General features: G+C 44.3%; 1 protein-coding gene across 2 annotated transcripts in view; it reads left to right on the top strand.

Moving 5' to 3' along the window:
- Positions 1-17,635, top strand: part of ARNT (aryl hydrocarbon receptor nuclear translocator) — a 100,123-nt gene that overhangs the window by 71,469 nt on the left and 11,019 nt on the right. The window contains exons 10-19 of one of the 2 annotated variants that reach the window (XM_068253265.1): positions 2,142-2,218; positions 2,941-3,075; positions 5,482-5,556; positions 5,643-5,794; positions 9,625-9,735; positions 10,691-10,766; positions 12,159-12,282; positions 13,244-13,346; positions 14,116-14,263; positions 17,451-17,595. In XM_068253265.1, coding sequence (XP_068109366.1) covers positions 2,142-2,218; positions 2,941-3,075; positions 5,482-5,556; positions 5,643-5,794; positions 9,625-9,735; positions 10,691-10,766; positions 12,159-12,282; positions 13,244-13,346; positions 14,116-14,263; positions 17,451-17,595 — 1,146 coding nt within the window. Of the gene's footprint in view, positions 1-2,141; positions 2,219-2,940; positions 3,076-5,481; positions 5,557-5,642; positions 5,795-9,624; positions 9,736-10,690; positions 10,767-12,155; positions 12,283-13,243; positions 13,347-14,115; positions 14,264-17,450; positions 17,596-17,635 lie in introns of both variants that reach the window. The other variant, XM_068253264.1, reaches the window with a different exon arrangement.

Below are 17,635 nucleotides of genomic sequence, written 5' to 3'. Positions count from 1 at the left end.
GTAATTTTTTGTTTTAATGCGACCTCCAAGCGTCCTTCCGGAAGCTTGGAGGAAGTATAAGGAGGCTGGACACGTGAGTTTTTTTCTCACAATGATCGCGCTGCCCATAGGAGAGCAGCGGATCAATGTGGGGCTTAGATCAACGAACGGGAATGGATTTTCCCGTTCATTGATCTCCGGGCGAGCGGGCGGCGGCGTGTTTACTAGCGGCGGGCGGCGTGTTTATCAGCGGGAGCGCGGACAGCGTCGGGTACGCGGAAAGTACGGATTTCTCCGTCCCTGGGGGTTAAAGGATGGAAAAAGGGACGGAGAAATTCGTACGGGCGGGGGTAAAGTGGTTAAAGGAACTTTTTCTTAAACTCGCACGAGGCCATTATCTCCTTGAAGCTACGAGAAGACAAGTCTCATTTTGGATGCTGAGACGCAGTGACGTGTAATTAATAGGGGATGACCGTTATACAAAAAGGAGGACTAAAGGAGAACAGGACCCTGCCCAACTTAACTTATGAGAGCTGGGTGAACATGGCATAATGTAGGTTATGGAGATACTGTACAAACCCACATTCACACTCTGAGGAAGCAGCCATATCTATTCGTAAAGACAAGTCAAGGTGGAGATACACGCATAGATTGCCACCTTGATCAGAAAGGGATCTATTCCTACCACACAAAACTCATTGATTTTTATCTATTGCAAATTGACCGAACCATCGATTGAGCCATGGTTCCACCCCTGACTGATGTTCTCTGTCTCGCCATTTTGGCAAAATAAAAAAAATCTAATTGTTAAAATGCTGTGATATTTACTGTATATATTTCCAGAAAACAAGAAAACACAAGGTAAATTCCCATCTGTATATATCTCTATCTATATATATATATATCTCTATCTATCTATCTATCTATCTATCTATCTATCTATCTATCTATCTATCTATCTATCTATCTATATATATATATATATATATATATTATAACTCTTATTGTTTACAATTAAAATAAGAAATCCATATGAATCATATGAATTACTGTTTACTAACTGAGGTAGGCTAAAAAATTCATATGATCAGACATAGAACTAGTCAGTTCAAATCCACATCTGATCACCAATCCCTTATTAAGATTGTTAAAGTGCTATAAAGAGTATAAAAAGTTCTGCGCTGCGCTGCCTCCTTGCTGGCGAGAATTAGACCGGCAAGGAGGTTAAGGGATGTTATGTTATGGCCAATCACAGATAGCCAATTTTGATTGAAAGGTCTCAGGACCAATAGAGGCCAATACTCTGAGGGAGGGCCTATATTTGCATGCCACTCCCCTAATGGTGAGTATATAAAACAGCCTCTGGATGGAGCTCATTTGATGACTGACTGAGCTTGGGAGCACAGCTCTCATTTTTTGTTTTCCTTATGTTTTGCACTTAGCACCCTAGCACGTAGCACTTTCTTTCCCTGATGGCTCCAATGTAGGGAGTCGAAACATGTTGGATTTTTAGTGGGGGTAACTCTTTATAGCACTTTAACAATCTTAGTGAGGAATAGGTGATCAGATGTGGATTTGAACTGACTAGTTCTATGTCTGATCATATTAATTTTTTAGCCTACCTCAGTTAGTAAACAGTAACTCATATGGATTTCTTATTTTAATTGTAAACAATAAAAGTTATATTGTGTGTATATATATATATATATATATATATATTTACCTTGTGTTTTCTAGTATAAATCAGGTTATGTGTATTGTGTATATATTTCCAGCAGATTTTATCAGTGATTAAATCTGCCAGGAATCAAGCACGAATATCAATGCATGTAGCTGGGCCTTATGCTGGGAATACACAATGTGTTTTTGCAGCAGATAAATGGGTTCAATAGATAATTTCCGACATGTCCGATCTCACGTTCGATCATTTTGCTGCTCAATTTCTAATAAAAGTGAATGGAAAAAGATAAGAAAAACAAATGTAAGATAAGAGAATCGAGTGGTGGATCGAACGGCAGAAACGCATTGTGTATTCCCAACATTAGGCTGCCTACACATGGCTTTGTGCTGTGTTGTGCACATTGTACCTTCTTATTGTAGTACTATGACTTCATTTCCCAATGGATTGAGACTTGGTGAAACTTTGCTCCTCTGTTTTGTAGGTGTCTCTTTATCAGAGGATGACCAGGAGGGAGGGCAAAGCAATAAGTTCTGCTTAGTGGCCATTGGTAGGCTGCAGGTAAGTGCTGCTCAGAATAACTAATGCATGTAGCAAACACATCTCACTGCAAAAATCAGCCTTCATATGACCCTTCACCGCGGTGCGGCGACTCGGTCATATGCATTGCGCCACCCCTCAGCTAGTGACATACTTCCTGCTGGGCAGGAAGTATGTCACTGGGATTCCCCTCGTTCCTCGCAGGTACTCTGTGCTCCCATCATGCACACTGCTTTCTTCACCAATTTATTTGCATTACTGCATAATCTGTGTGATAGGCACAGATCATGCGGTAACATGCTGCAACCTTTGCGTTGCCCCCCCCCCCCCCCCCCCCAAAAAAAAACATAATTTATACTGCTGGGTGCAGGTGCTCCCGCGGCTTTTCGTTTGAGATCCAGGGAAAGTGATCAGGTCCGCTCTAATGCACAAGCACAACTCAGAGCGGACCCGATCGGACTCTGTTATTTCTGCCAGAGCCCGAGGGAAAGATGCTAGTGCGCCTAAACAGGACCAGTGACAAGCTCCGACAAGCGGACTTTCGAGGGAGCCAGCGCTGGATCCTCTCTGCTAAGGAAAATGGGGAAGCCTCTTAGGAATCCAGAGATCACTCCTGAGGTAAGTACCCCCTAGGGGCACTTTTTTCCCCTCTGGTACTGTTTAAGAGTTGGCAAAACAAACTAGAATTATGCTGCGTAAGTAAACATTGGTCTGATATTGATGTACGACTGATTTCCTTGCAGGCAACAAGTTCCCCCAATTGCACAGACATGAACACCTTGTGTCAACCAATAGAGTTCATCTCCCGACATAGTGTTGACGGCATGTTCACATTTGTAGACCACCGATGTGCTGCCACAGTGGGCTACCAGCCACAGGTGAGTGACATTCAGGGATGAGCAGTAACTACGCCAGTGCGAATTTACGCATCGTAGTTTGCATCTACGCATCCTAGTTTGTAGGTGAAGTTGCAGAACTACGCTTACGAATTTACGCGTAGCGAAGTACCGCTGCGCGTAGCTTACGCTTACTATGCGTAGTTAACATGTGTATTGCGTAGTGAACTACTTATGCATTACTCGCGTTTTTTTTTCCGCGTACGATTGTATGCTTACAAATTTACGCATTGGAAAGGGGAATGTACGCATAGAAGAGTTCCCGAAATAGGCAGCTAATGAGGAATTAATGCGTAAAATTTTCTGCATACAGGCATAAGCATCCGCATACACTACGCTTCGCACTACGTGTAATTGCGTATTTTAACGCGTATTCTGCGAAATGCATACAAAGCGAATATTTGATTTCGCAGCCGTAGTTTGGCGAAGCGTAATTGCGTAAAACTACGCATAGTTCCAGCGTAGCGAAGTTGGCTGACTACGACAATCCCTGGTGACATTGTGGTTCAGTCTGTCTGTCATGCAGGTTATCGGGCTGGACTGCCAGGTTTGTATTCTCTGCATTCTGTTACTCCTTTTCCATGTTTTCCAGCATTGTTCTGTAGCCTTGTCTTGGCATTGTTAGAAGCAATACCAAAGCATGTGAAGTTTGGCTTGCCCTAGTCAGCAAAACTCAATGTCTTCTTACTTTAAAGGAAACCTGAAGGGAAAAAAGTGCCATAAATAGATACTTAACTCAGTAGAGGGATGCCTCTGGATTCCCCTGTCTGTCTCACCTCCACTGATACAGTGCTGGGACCCCTTGAACCCCCCAGACAAAGGCTTGTTGAAGAGTGCGCTCGGCCACACTGCAGGATGCCTCATACCTGCACTGTAGCACGGCAGAGCTGCTCAAGGCTCTGCTTGCATGAAGCGTCCTGTGTCTGCACTCGTTCACACACAGGAGCACTGCTGCAAGAGGCTTCCCTCTACGGAGGCTAATATCTCATTTTTCTCTCCTTTTAAACTTACAGTTCCTCTTTAAGGTGGCTATACACACATAGACTGCCACTCAGTGGGGCAAAAAGATAGATCCCTCTCTAATCTGAATCTGTTCAGATAGGGATCTATTTCTACCACATACTACAGCACAATTATTGTTAATAGATTTTAGCATAAAATCTTTTGAAAATCGATAGAACTGTAGCATTGCTCTGCTTTACCGCCGCTCCTGCTCTGCCCCAATCAGTGGAAATGTTATAACTGGCCCAATCGATAATGTCTAACAATTTTTGTTAAATTGTGTGTATGCCCCACTTTACGAGGTCTTGTGTTTTCTTTTTTACATGGTATGTTTTCTGGTTATTTAGCTGATTTATTTCTTTATTTTTTTAGGCATGTGATTTTAAAATTCCTTATAGCATGTCTTAAAGGGAATCCAAGATGAGAGAAATATGGAGGCTGACATGTGTATTTCCTTTTAACCACTCGAGGACCCACCCTTTACCCCCCCTTAAGGACCAGCGCTGTTTTAGCTGATCTGTGCTAGGTGGGCTCTGCAGCCCCCAGCACAGATCAGCGTGCAGGCAGAGCGACCAGATCGCCCCCCTTTTTTCCCCACTAGGGGGATGATGTGCTGGGGGGGTCTGATCGCTCCTGCCTGCCGGGTGTTGCGGGGGGGCACCTCAAAGCCCCCCTCCGCGGCGAAATCCTCCCCCTCCCCGGCCGCTGATCTGCCTTACGGCGCTTGTGTTTACATTTAGCCTGCGAGCCGCCATCGGCGGCCCGCAGGCTATTCACGGAGCCCCCCGCCGTGAATTGACAGGAAGCAGCCGCTCGCACGAGCGGCTGCTTCCTGATTAATCAGCCTGCAGCTGGCGACGCAATACTGCGTCGCTGGTCCTGCAGCTGCCACTTTGCCGACGCACGGTATAAGCGTGCGGTCGGCAAGTGGTTAAATAATGCTCATTACCTGGCTGTCCTGATCCTCAGCCTCTAATACTTTAAGACTTAAGCCCAGCATGCAGATCAGCTTTCTATGACAAATCTGACAAGAATGATCAGCAGGACTGCCAGACAACTGTTTAAAAAGAAATAAATATGGCAGCTTCCATAGGTCTTGCACTTCAGCTTCCTTTAACTTAACGATTTCAGCTTAGAGCAAACTGAATGGTTTTAAGATAGCGGAGTACTCGGCAAATGCAAGGAAAAGTTCAGAAAATCTGTTGTAAACATTTGTGAATATCTAAGGGTTTATATCTCTAACTGCCAATAACATTGCAAAGACATAATGAATGGAGACTATGGGGTTACCCATCTGCCAGTTGTATGCTGGTGTTCTGATACTTTCGCATAGACTCTGGATTATGAGATGTCCTTGTCCTGATGAACATTTGACTCCCTATTTAGGAACTTTTGGGGAAGGACATAGTAGAATTTGCACATCCTGAAGACCAGCAGCTTTTGAGAGACAGTCTACAGCAGGTAACGTTTCATGCCTACGTTTATAGTGAACTGTTTGGGAGACAGGGCAATCCATCTGAAAATGCACTGTGTTCCTTCTCTTCAAGGTGGTGAAATTAAAAGGCCAGGTGCTGTCGGTCATGTTCCGGTTCCGGTCTAAGAATCGCGAGTGGCTGCTGATGAGAACCAGCTCATTCACTTTTCAGAACCCGTACTCTGACGAAATCGAGTATATCATCTGCACTAACACCAATGTGAAGTACGTAGTTTAACCATTCAAATTCTGGCGAGTTAAGGGCTCTGCCTTTGACAAGGGGGACCAGGGTTCAAATCCTGGCTAGGATCAGTATTTATTCAGTAAGCGTTCCATGAGCAAGACTTGGCCTCCTGAGGGTGTGCCCTTAGTGGCTGCAGCTCTTGAGTGCTTTGAGTCCAACAGGAGAAAAGCACTATACAAATGTTAGGATTATTATAGAAGTTATGAAATCTCCCTTGTTGCAACAATATACATATTGTTACAGAAGAGGACAGCACAAAAGCGTCTCAACATTTGTCAATTCGGTCACAAAGGTTTTAATGAAAATTAAAAGATTGTGTACCTTTATTTTCCTTATATAAAGGAGTGGGGGCACCTTTATAGTTGCTATTCTCCGTAGAGAGGGATCAGAATACAGAAGCAGCAAACCAAGAGAAAATAGGAAGAACGTTTTTGGGAAATCTTCCTACAGACAAGGGATGGTCAGTGGCATGCAGATAATTCTGGGTTGATGCAGGATTAGCCAATTTTTTGCAGCTTGAAAACTGACTAATCAAGTTCCACCCTGGCAGGATTTAATTGGTTTATTTTCAATTTGCACATATTTGAACAAAAAATGTATGTAATCATCCCATTGGCCATCCCTACTGGAGACTAGCATTTGTCTCCTTATTCAGCTTTATTTTGATACTCAAGTTTCAGACCAGTTTCTCTGGACAATGCAAGTAACCCAACCTCCTAAACCTAACCTTAGACATTGTTGTGGTAACTAACATGCTACGGTACGGTAGGCCTATATTTATGCTTTAAACCATAATGATCAGCACCTCTAATATCCGCGCAAGAATGCGCCTCAAAAACAATCCTCCTGAAGAGTGCTGGACAATAGCTGTCATTAGAAGATGCACTTTCTCTTCTCTTTCAGAGTTGTATCCACTACTAGATAGGAAATGTCCATCTCCTCATAGGGGACTTTCAGTATTTCCTTTATTATTCACAACAAAAGTTTGCCTTCCCAAAAGAAAAGGTTCAGTTCTGGTCCATTATGAGGTAGCTGGGTAATCTGTAACTCTGGGGGCTTCAAGTCCTACCCCATAAATCTACATTAATCTATGTCATGCACTAAAGAGGGGCCACCAGTCAGAAACCGTCTGTATGCATGTTGGATTACTGTGGCTTTGTACAGTTAACAAGCTGACACATTATTGCACTCCAGCTGTTCTGGATGTGGGGTTCGTTTACAGGGACAACAAAGGATGATTTGCATATTCAGCAGTGAAGCATTGTGGGAGACGACATATGCTCACTCCAATCTGAAAGGTCGCCAATACCGTCGGTTTTGGGAAGGCAGACTTTTTTTTGTTTTGCATAACATTTTAGTAAGAGGGCTTTTTGGTCCTTTGTAGCCTCTTACACACTCCTAGGCGTTCTGGTTCACCATGAGCTTGCTGGGTACTCTGTAACTTTATTATTCACAAAATACGTCCCTGGAAAGGATCTGTACAAAAGACAGCTCTCAGTTGGATTGTAGTAGACCACTCTCTGTCAGTTGTATGGTAGTAGGCACCTTTCTGTCAGTTGGATAACAGTAGACATCTGTCGGTTGGATAACAGTAGACATCTGTCAGTTGGATAATAATAGACACCTCTTGTCATTTGGATGGTAGACAGCTATGCCAGTTGAACAGTAGTAGACAGCTGTCAGTTGTATGTTAGACAGCTATGTAAATTGGATAGTAACAGCTCTCTATCAGTTGGATGGCAGCAGATGTCTCTCTGTCGGTTGGAGGGCAGTAGACAGCTCTCTGTCGGTTGGAGAGCAGTAGACAGCTCTCTGTCGGTTGGAGAGCAGTAGACAGCTCTCTGTCGGTTGGAGAGCAGTAGACAGCTCTCTGTCGGTTGGAGAGCAGTAGACAGCTCTCTGTCGGTTGGAGAGCAGTAGACAGCTCTCTGTCGGTTGGAGAGCAGTAGACAGCTCTCTGTCAGTTGGAGAGCAGTAGACAGCTCTCTGTCGGTTGGAGAGCAGTAGACAGCTCTCTGTCGGTTGGAGAGCAGTAGACAGCTCTGTCGGTTGGAGAGCAGTAGACAGCTCTCTGTCGGTTGGAGAGCAGTAGACAGCTCTCTGTCGGTTGGAGAGCAGTAGACAGCTCTCTGTCGGTTGGAGAGCAGTAGACAGCTCTCTGTCGGTTGGAGAGCAGTAGACAGCTCTCTGTCGGTTGGAGAGCAGTAGACAGCTCTCTGTCGGTTGGAGAGCAGTAGACAGCTCTCTGTCGGTTGGAGAGCAGTAGACAGCTCTCGGTCGGTTGGAGAGCAGTAGACAGCTCTCTGTCGGTTGGAGAGCAGTAGACAGCTCTCTGTCGGTTGGAGAGCAGTAGACCGCTCTCTGTCGGTTGGAGAGCAGTAGACCGCTCTCTGTCGGTTGGAGAGCAGTAGACCGCTCTCTGTCGGTTGGAGAGCAGTAGACAGCTCTCTGTCGGTTGGAGAGCAGTAGACAGCTCTCTGTCGGTTGGAGAGCAGTAGACAGCTCTCTGTCGGTTGGAGAGCAGTAGACAGCTCTCTGTCGGTTGGAGAGCAGTAGACAGCTCTCTGTCGGTTGGAGAGCAGTAGACAGCTCTCTGTCGGTTGGAGAGCAGTAGACAGCTCTCTGTCGGTTGGAGAGCAGTAGACAGCTCTCTGTCGGTTGGAGAGCAGTAGACGGCTCTCTGTCGGTTGGAGAGCAGTAGACAGCTCTCTGTCGGCTGGAGAGCAGTAGACGGCTCTCTGTCGGTTGGAGAGCAGTAGACAGCTCTCTGTCGGTTGGAGAGCAGTAGACCGCTCTCTGTCGGTTGAATAGCAGTAGTAGACAGTAGTGATGGGAATTCCGGCTCTTCTGAATCGGCTCCCATTAAAGAGCCGGCTCTTACGGCTCTGAATCGGCTCATCATTAAATATCACTAGACACCACTGAGAATCGGAGTAAAAGCCCCGCCCCCGTCTCCATGACAACTCTAGACTGCTTTTCTGACTGGGGCAATCCCTCCTGCTACTGCTCTGCCCCATACACTCCTACAAGCTGCAAGAGGAGGACTACATCTCCCAGCATGCCTCAGCGCCCTTTATTACACAGCAAAGCAGAGCTCTGTGGGGCGGCTGAGGCATCGGCTCTTTGAAAACTGAGAACCGGCTCTTGTCGTTCGCAGCAAAGAGCCGGCTCGTTCGCGAACGACCCATTACTAGTAGACAGCTCTTTGTCATTTGGATAGCAGTAGACAGCTCTCAGTCAGTTGAATGGTAGACAGCTATGTCAGTTGGATAGCTGTAAATAGCTCTCTGTCACCTGGATAGAAGTATGTTTATAAGTTAGGGAATAAGGGCTGGTTTACACTTAGTGCTTTTTCAGCGCTTTGCTGATCATTCGTTTTTCATGAATGTAAAAAAAAAGATTCTTCTTGACTTTCATTCAATTCGATCGTTTTGGTTGAATAAACAGGAAAATCGAATGTTTTTATTGTACTGTATATGGGCACTATAAGTTGGATAGCAGTGGACATCTGTCAGTTGGATAGCAGTAGATCGCTATCTGTCAGTTGGATAGCAGTAGATCGCTATTTGTCAGTTGGATAGCAGTAGACAGCTCTGAGGAGATGGACTAATCCAAAAATTCAGATCTGTCAGATTTTTACTGTCTATTTTAATCATCGAGAAACTTCTTATAAGCATGTGTACATATGCAGGTTGAAGTTTTAAAATTTTTCACAATAGTGGTCCTGTAAAATGAATTTATGTTTTATAATTTCATCCGAACAGCATACGTATTACAGACTCCTGTGTGATTAAAGTGCTTCTTTTTTCAGGAATACTAGCCAGGAATCTCGACCTGCCCTCGCCAACTCTATGCAGAGACCTCCCCTGGGCCAAAGTCTCACCCACCCTCTGGAAATGGGCCCTGCACAGCTTCCTGCAAGGTTAGAGGACTTCCTGTCCTAATGTAATGATAGTTTTTACATTTTTGCTGTCCAGTTTTTTTTATAGGGTAGAATGTGTAATTCTGAAACTGCTTGAGTAGATCCAAATGTATCGTAAATTAGAGGGCTACTTTTTTACACGGTTTCTCATAATTAAAAAAAACCTAAAAAAATCACTATGGTTACTGGGATATTCAGGTGGTGGGAGGAGAATTGGGACACTAATACCGGTAGTTGTTTCTTAAAAGGAACCTGAGCTAAGAAACATAGGGAGGCTGCCATATTTATTTCCTTTTAAATAATACTAGTTGCCTTGCAGCCCTGATCTTCACTTTAAGGGTCACATAAAATTTTGTTAATATGATTTCTGATACACCAGTATACAACCAGATATCATGCAAGAGCTGCTTTCTGCTGCTCCCTAGTGTTAGTTTAGCAGAACAAATACTATATTTTGCAAGTAAGGAAAGAATGTGGTTTACATCACTTCTTCCCCTTTCTGACTGCTGGTGCCCCAAATTTCCTTTTTCTTTGAGCTGAATTTTACAACCATTTCATTTTATTACCTCTTAATTTTTTCCCCTGCTCATAAAACAATGCAAAATTTGCATTTACAGATCTGATAACTGCAAATTGAAATCTGCTTCTAGCATGCCGCATTCTGCAAATCTCTGCTGTTCTTTGTTTTGAAGGGAACCCTGCAGTTAATTTTTAAAACCTACCAAACAAACTTCTCCATAAGGGAGATCTATAAACTGTGTGGGCTTTCAGGAGTGCAGTAGGCATTCACTTACCTACTGACCTGGAGCATCATATCTGTACACCGATCCTTCCTAAACTGCTACCCAAAACGATTTATATTGCTTCCGACATTAAAATATTTTAAGAATTTTACACAATAGTTGTGCTAACTTACAAAAATTATTGTGGCATAACTATTCTTTATTGCCTGCAGACAACAGCCACCTCCCCAAGCAGAACTGGATGTTGTGAACAGCAGAGAGAATATGGCCACTTACAACCACACACAAGTAAGTCATTGTATTGAGATTGTATGTTATAAGCTTCTTCTTTTAAGAAATGGTTAAAGAGACCCTGTAACTAAAAAAAAGTCCCCTGGGGGCTACTCACCTCGGTTGGGGGAAGCCTCAGGGTCCCAATGAGGCTTCCCCCACCCCTGTAGCTGCAGGCAGTCCAGCGCTGGCTCCCCCGAAGTGTCCAGGAATCCTCCCTTGACAAGCGCGGATTTATTTACCTTTCCTGGCTCCAGCGGGGGCTCTGTTGCGGCTCACCGCCTCGGAGATAGGCGGAAATAGCCGATCTCCGTCGGGCCCGCTCTACTGCGCCGGCGCAGGGGACTTGCGCCTGCGCAGTAGAGCGGCCCGACAGCGATCGGCTATTTCCGCCTATCTCTGAGGCGGAGAGCTGTTACTGCGCTGGAGCCGGGAGGTAAATATTTACATCCCCGCCGTTTCGGGAGGATTTTCTCCGCCGCTGTGGAACCGAGGAGGACGGGGGAAGCCTCAATAGGATCTGGAGGCTTCTCACACCTGAGGTGAGTACCACCCAGGGGAGGTTTTTCTCGTTACAGGTTTTCTTTAAAGCATGCATGTGTGAAACTGTGGACAGTTACCCAAGCACAGACCTGGACAGGTAGAAGTTACAAAGTGGATACCTTTTGCATACTTCCGGTTTCCTGTAGTTTTTGACTTCTAGCTTCAAAGTAAAGTTTTACATAGTTTGAAAATAAAAAGTAAGCACATGATGAAAAGTATAAAATCTGAGCTGCTGTAATTTATCTGAAAGTAAAGCAAGTTGATTTCCTGAAATACATAGTCCAGTAAGGAGGCTTGAGATATAGAAGTGGAGCTAGACTATCATGGTAAGTCTTAAGTCGTACACTCTCTAAAGATGCATACGCGCATCCAATTTTGATTGGCCAATTACTAACCAATTTTACCACTCCCATGTAGTTTGATGTCCAAAAGACTTTGAATACTACTGTATAAACAGATTGTGTAGGTAAGCTCTCATACTACATGGGAGTGGTAACATTGGATGTGTGTAGCAAACTCTAGCTTGCCACCAAATATGGAAAACAGATCAATACCCCTCTGATCTAAAACTGATCCAGGTGGTCTCTCTATAGCCGCTCTCACTGCTTCTGATTGATTGAAATTTTCTTTCCGATCTTAATTTGTATTGATTATTTTGACATGGAGCTTTCAGTGTAGGGAACCTTTGATCACATCTTTTTTCCATCATTTATTCAGTTTTGGTTGCACAGGTTTGTGACAGCTTTTCTTTGATAGGCTTCTTATATACCTCAGTGAAAGTAGCATATTTGCCACCAATTTCATAGATACAATATAATCTGAGAATCCGGTTTCACTTGTTTTTTTCTTTTCACTTTATGTTAGCAGGTTCCTGCTCAGCCAGTAGCTGCAGCTGTACCTGACCACAGCAAATCCCTGGAGAAATCTGATACCCTCTATGGACAGGAGAGAGATCCCAGGTTTGCTGAGATCTACAGTGGCATTAACTCAGGTGAGTCAGAGACCATGCCTCCTGAAGGTTTCCAACATCTTCTATTATTATTTTGTTTACTGATGAAAGGTTTGTAGAATAGAATTCGAGGGAGGTGCATATAGTATGGACATGTTGTTACAAACGTACCACTCCTCAATTGTCTGGGGGGGAGAAAAAGAGTTTCTGCTCTGGAAGTCCTGGTGGTGTTGGTCCTGAAGCTGTGACCGGACGATAGCAGTTTGAGGTAGCAGTTTACGAGGTTGGGGGTCGTTTGTGATCCTGATGGCCCAGGAATGCAATCTGGAGGAGTGAAAGAGGCCTAAAGATGAGAGGGGAGTTTCAGTAATCTTCTCTGTAGCTTGTCACTTATATCTACCATACGATGGTACGGGAGCAAGGAGTTGGCAGAGAGAGACAACTTCTTAGTCACCATGCTGCCCTCATTAACCTCCCTAGTGGCATGATTATTTTTGTTTTTTAGAGTCTAAAAGTGGTACAATTTTTTCACACGCTTTTAGACCCTAAAAGCAGGAAGAAATCATACCTTAGTGAGCTCTGCGGCATACCCTGCACTTACTCACCTCCCTGCAATCCAGTGCCGCAATTCTTACGTCCTCTGTCCTCCAGGTGGCATTGTACCCTTCTAGGGAAATTGACATGACGACAAACCGCGCTCTCATCCGAGGGTTCCAGAGCCTTCGAGGACCAGAAGAAGATCTGCCAGTGTCTGGATCCCGGGGGGTTGAGTTGAAACATCTTTTGCGCTGTTACAGGCTCTGCAGATACCTCCCCACCACTACCCCGAGTCAGGCTCAGAATTACTGCTCCTGGCTCTTTTTTTTCCACCCCAAGCTTGACTCAGGGTTACCGCCAGGGAGGTTAAGAATTCTTGCTGAAGAGTGAAGGACTCCACTCCCTCAGGATTGAAATAACAGTTTACCCTTGATCTGCCTATTAAGAGATGTCTTCTTCATAACAGACCAGAATAAAGCACTCAACCCTACTGGAGTGCCTGGAAACCAGCAGATGTTCCCACAAGCCAGCACTTTCACCCCTGCCCCCCGGCCTGTGGATAGCTTCAGGTAAGTCAACCTGTAATATTCCAACAGTTGTAATGCTGTGCATACACGGCTCGTTTTATGCGCGCCCCCCGCCGGCGCTTCCTTATCACTGCTCGATTCCCTGGCATTGTCCACCGGCGGGAATCGAGCGGGCGCGGGTCGAGCGGCATGATCGGGCCAGCTGAATATTATCAGCTGGCCGGATCAGCTGGTCGATACACGGTACAGAAACGTACCGTGTATCCCCAGCATAAGCCCCAGCCCTCATCTTGGTGCTCTTTTCCTATACGATTGGTGTTATGATTCTGCTACACTCAGCTCCGATTTTCAAACTGGCATATGCCAGTTGGAAACTACTGGGATGCTATGGGACCTTGTTGTGTTTACATATTAATCATGGCCTATACCTTGTGGTAGCATCTTCATTTTACAGATCTGCTATTTTTTATGTAAAATCAGTCACTTTTAAAGGACTGGCCTGAGAGGGATATGGAGGTTGCCATATTTCCTTTTAAACAATGCAGAATGCCTGGCTGTCCTTCTGATCTTCTGCTTCTAATACTTTTAGCCGTAGACCCTGAACAAACATGAACATCAGATGTTTGACTGGATTTGCCTCATGCTTGTTTCAGGCTTGTGATTGAAACAATACTGATGCATGCCAGGAAACTGGAATCATTGAAAAGGAAATAAGTATGGCAGCCTCCATAGCCCTCTCAGGTCAGTTGTCCTTTAAGAAGTGCTGTACACTAGGGGGCGCTGTAGATATTCACTGTTTGTGTCATTGTAGGAGTGGAGGAATGGTGCCTCCAGCCAGCATTATTCAGCAGCCTGTTTCAGCTGGGCAGATTCTAGCTCAGATATCTCGACACACGAGCCCTACACAAGTAACCGGCACCAACTGGAGCTCTGGCACAAGGCCGTCCTTCACAGCACAGGTATGCATAGCCTGCTTAGTATTTTTTATTGCTTTTCATGAGACTAATAATATTAGATATAAGTGCATTAATTATCTTTTAGATATCATCATTATTATTTAGCATTTATATAGCGCTGACATTGTCCGCAGCGAGTATATTGTCTTATCACTTAACTGTCCCTAAGATGGGCTCACAATCTAATCCCTACCATAGTCATATGTCAATGTATCTATTGTGTAGTGCATGTATCGTAGTCTAGGGTCAATTTTAGGAGGAAGCCAATTAACTTCTATGTATGTTTTTTGGGATGTGGGAGGAAACCGTAGTGCCCGGAACCCACGCAGACACGGGGAGAACAAACAAACTTCGAATTAGGAATGCGGCGCTGCAAGGCAAGAGTGTTAACCATTACACCACTGTGCTGCCCCTGTTTAGCTTTCCCAACGAAGATGGTGTTCTATGGTGCCAGTACTGGCCAGTCACATGGGCCAAAACCCTGCCATTGATTATATTGTCACCAATCAAGGCTGACTTGTCAATCTACAGACAGCACTGTCCAATCAGAAGCATTCAGCTACAAACTGTCTTGTATAGTGATAATCTATTATATAGATTTGTGTACTAAAGAGTTTTAAATGTACTGTTTTGGTAGAATAGATGGTTTTAATTTGAGTAGAGGTCTGCTTTACATAGTAAAGGTTCCCATTTACTATACAATCTTCATTGTAAAATCTTGTACAGTTTTTCCAAATCTATGTAGTAAATGTGTGATCTAGTTAACCAATTAAGCCTTTTGGACATAGCTGCTATTTCCAAAAGGCTGCTGCCATGCTGCTGCGTGCTCCTGCAGACGATTGCACGCGCTGCTGTGAACTCCCGTGCCACCACTCGTTAGCCCGGAGATCAATGAATGGGAACACAGTTCCCATTCATTGATCTAAGTCCCTGGTAGAAAGACTGATGGCTTCTATGAGAAGCCGCAATCTTTCTGAAGAAAAACAAAAAAAAAATCACTTCCTCCCTTCACTTACAGGATGGGGGGGAATGACAGGCCATCTTGTGGCCAAATAGTAAAACTACATCTACATGCAATTTTTTTAATAAACAGACACACAATTACATTTAAAGAGCGTCTGAAGTGAGATTAAATCAATGATTTTAACTTGTATTAATGTTAAGCACTATAGATTGTGCTAAAACGCCGCTATCCCGCGGCAAAACGAGGGGTTTAGAACCCCCAAATCCCCTCTGCAAACAGCGGGGAGCGCTTCCTGATTGAGGCAGAGCTAATGGCTGTAGCTCTGTCTCTTCGTGCGTCAATCCCCACTGATCGCCGCCTCTCCCCGCCCCTCTCAGTCTTCCTTCACTAAGAGGGGCGGGGAGAGGCGGAGATCCGCCGGCAGATTGACTCGCATGGAGGCAGAGCTGCAGCTCAAAGCTCTGCCTCCATGAGCAGCAAAATCCACGACCAAGAAAGTCGTGGATCTTGCAGAGGGGATTTGGGGGTATAAACCCCTCATTTTGCCGCGGGATAGCGGAGTTTTAGCACTATCTATAGTGCTTAACAGTTATACAAGTTAAAATTATTGATTTCATCTCGCTTCAGAGTCTCTTTAAAATTAACTGTTTACCTCCCACACTCCAAAAAATACCAAAATAAATTTTTTTATTTAAAATTGAAAACAATTACAATAAAAAAAACATAAATAGTTACCTAAGGGTCTGAACTTTTTTTAATATGCATGTCAAGAGAGTATATTACTATTATTTTTTTAAATTATAAGCTTGTAAATAGTGAGGGACGCAAAACTAAAATAATGCACCTTTAATTCCAAATAAAATATTGGTGCCGTACATTGTTATAGGGACGTAATTTAAATTGTGTAATAACCTGGACAAATGGGCAAATAAAATATGTGGGTTTTAATTATGGTTGCATGTATTATTTTAAAGCTATAATCCCTGAAAACTGAGAAATAATGAATTTTGCCAATATTTTTCTTAATATTCCCATTAAAATGCATTAAGTAAAAAATAATTGTTAGCAAAATGTACCACACAAAGCCTAACTGGTGGCGGAAAAAAATATAGAGATCATTTCATTGTGATAAGCAAAGATAAAGTTATTGGCAAATGAATGGGAGGTGAAAATTTGCTCAGATGCATAAGGTGAAAAAACACTGAAGGCTGAAGTGGTTAATATGCTTTGAACAGTTACATTAGTTAGTCCATGAAACTACATAGATGTAGTTAATTTGTGGTAGATTTTTCAAGGATTGTATGGTTAATGGCCAGTTTTATTAACCACCCTGGCGTTCTATTAAGATCGCCAGGGCAGCTGCATGAGGGTTTTTTTTAAATAAAAAAAAAAATATTTCATGCAGCCAACTGAAAGTTGGCTGCATGAAAGCCCACTAGATGGCGCTCCGGAGGCGTTCTTCTGATCGCCTCCGGCGCCCGGAATAAACAAGGAAGGCCGCAATGAGCGGCCTTCCTTGTTTTGCTTAGATCGTCGCCATAGCGACGAGCGGAGTGACGTCATGGACGTCAGCCGACGTCCTGACGTCTGCCGCCTCCGATCCAGCCCTTAGCGCTGGCCGGAACTATTTGTTCCGGCTGCGCAGGGCTCAGGCGGCTGGGGGGACCCTCTTTCGCCGCTGCTCGCGGCGGATCGCCGCAGAGCGGCGGCGATCGGGCAGCACACGCGGCTGGCAAAGTGCCGGCTGCGTGTGCTGCTCTTTATTTCATGTAAATCGGCCCAGCAGGGCCTGAGCGGCACCCTCTGGCGGTAATGGACGAGCTGAGCTCGTCCATACCGCTAAGGTGGTTAAAGTTAGAAACTCTACCATTACTGTTCCCATTTCCCTGATGCAGCTGAAAATTACTCCTACACCTCAGATATCTGTGGTGAGTTTACCAACAACCAAATGTTCATTACAAAATGCGTGATGTTACCACACAGAGGGTCAGATTGAGCAATCCGAACTTCTTTGTAATAACAATTTCATTTTTATAAGCATAATTTGGTTCTTGTTTATGAAACATACATGTAATGGTTTGTGTACTTTTCATACATGTAACACCTTGACAGCTTGCCCCATAAACTAGCGTTCTAGCTGAATTTTATCTTCTCTGTCTTGGACCAGGTTTTCATTAACCAGATAAAAATGATAATGTACACAGTTATGTTTGGTTCCTTCTGCAGACAGCAAAGGCTCAGTCTCAGTCATTCAACATGGGCAACTTCCAGACCACACCAGCAAACTTCAGCCAAATGCCCTCACAGACTTCCACATCCACACCTGCAGGCTCCACCTACCCCAACATGACTAGCAGGACCAACAACTTTGGTAAGCCTTACTTCAGTGTAGCCACTTTGTTACTTTAAAT

The sequence above is a fragment of the Hyperolius riggenbachi genome, chromosome 9, assembly GCF_040937935.1.
Source record: "Hyperolius riggenbachi isolate aHypRig1 chromosome 9, aHypRig1.pri, whole genome shotgun sequence".
NCBI classification, from domain to species: Eukaryota; Metazoa; Chordata; class Amphibia; order Anura; family Hyperoliidae; genus Hyperolius; species Hyperolius riggenbachi.
The sequence above is the reverse complement of the archived record's forward strand: the minus strand, read 5'-3'. Positions and strand labels throughout refer to the sequence as shown.